This window comes from Cryptotermes secundus, unplaced genomic scaffold, assembly GCF_002891405.2.
Source record: "Cryptotermes secundus unplaced genomic scaffold, Csec_1.0 scaffold432, whole genome shotgun sequence".
Classification (NCBI taxonomy): Eukaryota; Metazoa; Arthropoda; class Insecta; order Blattodea; family Kalotermitidae; genus Cryptotermes; species Cryptotermes secundus.
In genome coordinates, this window is record NW_019731270.1 from 614,723 (window position 1) to 617,751 (window position 3,029).

The window sequence follows — 3,029 nt, forward strand, 5'->3', positions numbered from 1 at the left end:
ACTACTACTACTACTACTACTACTACAAGGCAAACTGGCTGAAACAGAAATACTTTCGACTTGCATTAAGGAGGTTGTCTGTTCGGATCTTGGTCGGAATATCGTGACTGAAGTTTTATTGGGTTTCTCAGTCTCTACGGGAAAATCCGGGACGGTATCTCGACTATAACTTCCTTCCTAGCCCTTTCAATTTCATTATTCAGTATCACTGTGCTATCCCGAGCTACATAGGCTCAGATAATTAGAGAGTCGGCAAACAAGCCACGAGAGTTAGCAATATTTCTGAACGAGCAAGACAAGAGTTGAGAACAGTGAGGCACTGCATCCCAAATCACTCGGCTTGTCACGACGCTTCTGGGGGCTTATGCAGTACTAAGCACTGATACTGCTAAAGCTCGTCGAGGTATACCTTGGCAGAACTTGGGTGAGTGGGGGTGAGGGGTGTGACGGTCGCATAAGGTCGTTAGTGTTAGAGAAGCCAACAGAGCAACCTAGCATTCGTGACGTGGCATTAACTATCTCTCCCCCCCCACACACACACACACACACCAACGCCCATGGCTGTTAACGCTCATCCAGCCCTCATCACGGGTTGATTACACTTTCGTTACTCTGTCTAGGCTGGCAAGGAGGGTTAGTGGAAATAACAGGGGTGTAGTTATCATGTCTCAAAGGGTTGCAAAAGGGTGGAGTTTCCTTCCTTTTCATTTATACCCATTTTATACGACTTCCATATTTATCTCTCGAGACGAAAAAAAAAAAGGTTGGAACATTCATATTTTATCTTTTTTACGTTGGTTTGTCTTAGTGTGTTAGCGTAGAAATATCGAATTTACGTGTACATATCCCAAATTGCGAAATTCGAATGTGTGTATATGTTACAGCAGGATCGCGAGCAGAAGGAAATATCTTATCTTTACGACTTTCAGTATTTCATTACACAGAACTGTAACCTGTAAACCTCATCCACGATTTACGAGCAGGCAAAAATGAATTTCTAAATTCATTCCGATCTTGTAGATTGTCGTCTTCATTTCATACAGGCTCAGCATATTGTGACATCTACCGAACAGATATGAGAACTCCCGTTCAAGTATATTATGTAATAAATCTTCCAACATGCGAACTACATCACAAGGATATCTCGAATTTGGTGAGAGAAAATAGTAAATGTAATTTTTAACCTTCTCCTGTTGATGTAAATTGAATCTTACGAGTGTGTCACTTCGTATTACAGACAGTAACGAACGGCGGTCGACTTCATCACGAACAAGTGCAATTTCATTAGTCGTGAGCCTCACGCCGCATCATCAGGATGCGAGCAGGTGATTCGGACGAAAGGGAGGTTTTATTTGCGTTTGAAATGCAGATTATGCAAACATAAAATGAAATCATAGTGGCGGAGATACTGTCTATAGTTACAGACGTTTCGAAGAAGTAGGTTATTTGCGCCGACATGCTGTCCGATATTCGGAGGCTAGTGTTGCTTGTGGGGTGGGACTGAGTCCTTTGTACTGCGGCCACTTCTGGCCTATTGTACCAGCCCCAGATGATTGGTGAGGGTATTGTGGAGCAATTAGTGGACTGAAGATTGGCAGGGGAAACCGAAATACTCGGAGAAAACCTGCCCCAGCGCCATTTTGTCCACCACAAATCCCACTTGACCAGACCCGGGATCGAACCCGGGCCGCCGCGGTGGGAAGCCAGCGACTAACCGCTTGAGCTATGGCGCGGCCTATGCGTTTCATTAGAAACTGCACTGCTACCGAAATGGAAGGAACTACGACACAAAAGGTCACAAACTTCTAATGTAAGATAAGTTTCTGAACGGGAAACCTAGATATTTATAATGACCAGGCAGATATAAAAGTCTAACAGACACGTAGCAATGCTGGGCGGAGCTTGAATTGAAAAACTTTATAAAATTGATCAGATATTTATTGAAATAAAAAAAACTGTTCCGTTTCATTTATCTATCTTCATGTATTTCAGCAAATGTCGTTTCAATTTGTGACTTCGGCAGCCGTGTTATGCAGTGATAAAAATTTGAAGTGTCGGTTAAACCAAACAAAGACACACAATGTCATTTGTAAGACAGTGCAATATTTTACTCACCGATATCCGCCGAACCGCCCCATGTGCCCTGCTGTGCCTGTTTCGCTAATTTGTTGATGGCCTCCACGTAAAGGCGCGATGCTGCTGCCGCGCCTGGAGGAAAACATAAATACCTAAGTCAACATTTTTACAAGGTGTGAAACATTCGTTATGACTATTTCTTTGGATTTTGATCATAGTCATAGTTTCTTAAAACACTCATTTTAAAAAATGACTGTACTTCGGCCACGAGATGCGTCTCAACTAACTCCACTGCTTCTGGGGCTGGAGCTCTTTCCGTCTGTCACATAAATACCCGTACAGGTGTCATCAGCAAAGAGAAGGTGTTTGGGGCGTACAATTTATNAGATTTTCTGAGAACGGGGTCCACTCAGCCTCGTGGGGATAATTGAGGAGCTACTTGAATAAAATATCAATAGTCTGCAACATAGCCTGACCGCATACTGAGAGGCATGATTGTACTAATGGAATGGAGACTAGTGTCCAATCCACACAAGTTGTGTTATTTTGTCTTGCATTTGTGTTTCTTGTTTTGTTTTCCTTTGTTCCAGCTTCCTTCATAATTGATCTTTGGGTTGCTTAGTAAACAAGTAAATAAGAAAGAGCTGAGATGAATTATTATGAGTAATTTCTCTCAGTAGGGGGAACAATGGCGGAATTCCTGCAGGCAAGACAATCAACCTTCGGGTTTCACAAAAGAGGATGAACTTCCGAAATATCTGAGCGACTATTAGCTTCTCAAGAAGGACTATGCCCTATGGAACAAGTTTAGATATAGCTATTGTTATTATTATTATTATTATTACTGTTACAGTTCAAGAAGTATTTAAAAGGTTATTCTAAGGCTGTAGTTTATGGAAAGGTGTCTATACATACACCTCAGGGAAGACCAAGGCGTAGGTGGGTGGACAATA

General features: G+C 42.2%; 1 protein-coding gene across 1 annotated transcript in view; it reads right to left on the reverse strand.

Annotated features, from left to right (window-relative positions):
- Positions 1-2,208, reverse strand: part of LOC111866795 — a gene marked incomplete at its 5' end in the record, with an annotated part of 169,494 nt that extends 167,286 nt beyond the window's left edge. Inside the window, 1 exon segment of the mRNA XM_023856061.2 lies at positions 2,116-2,208. Within this exon segment, the coding sequence (XP_023711829.2) occupies positions 2,116-2,208 (93 nt within the window).
- Between the last annotated feature and the right edge of the window lie 821 nt (positions 2,209-3,029).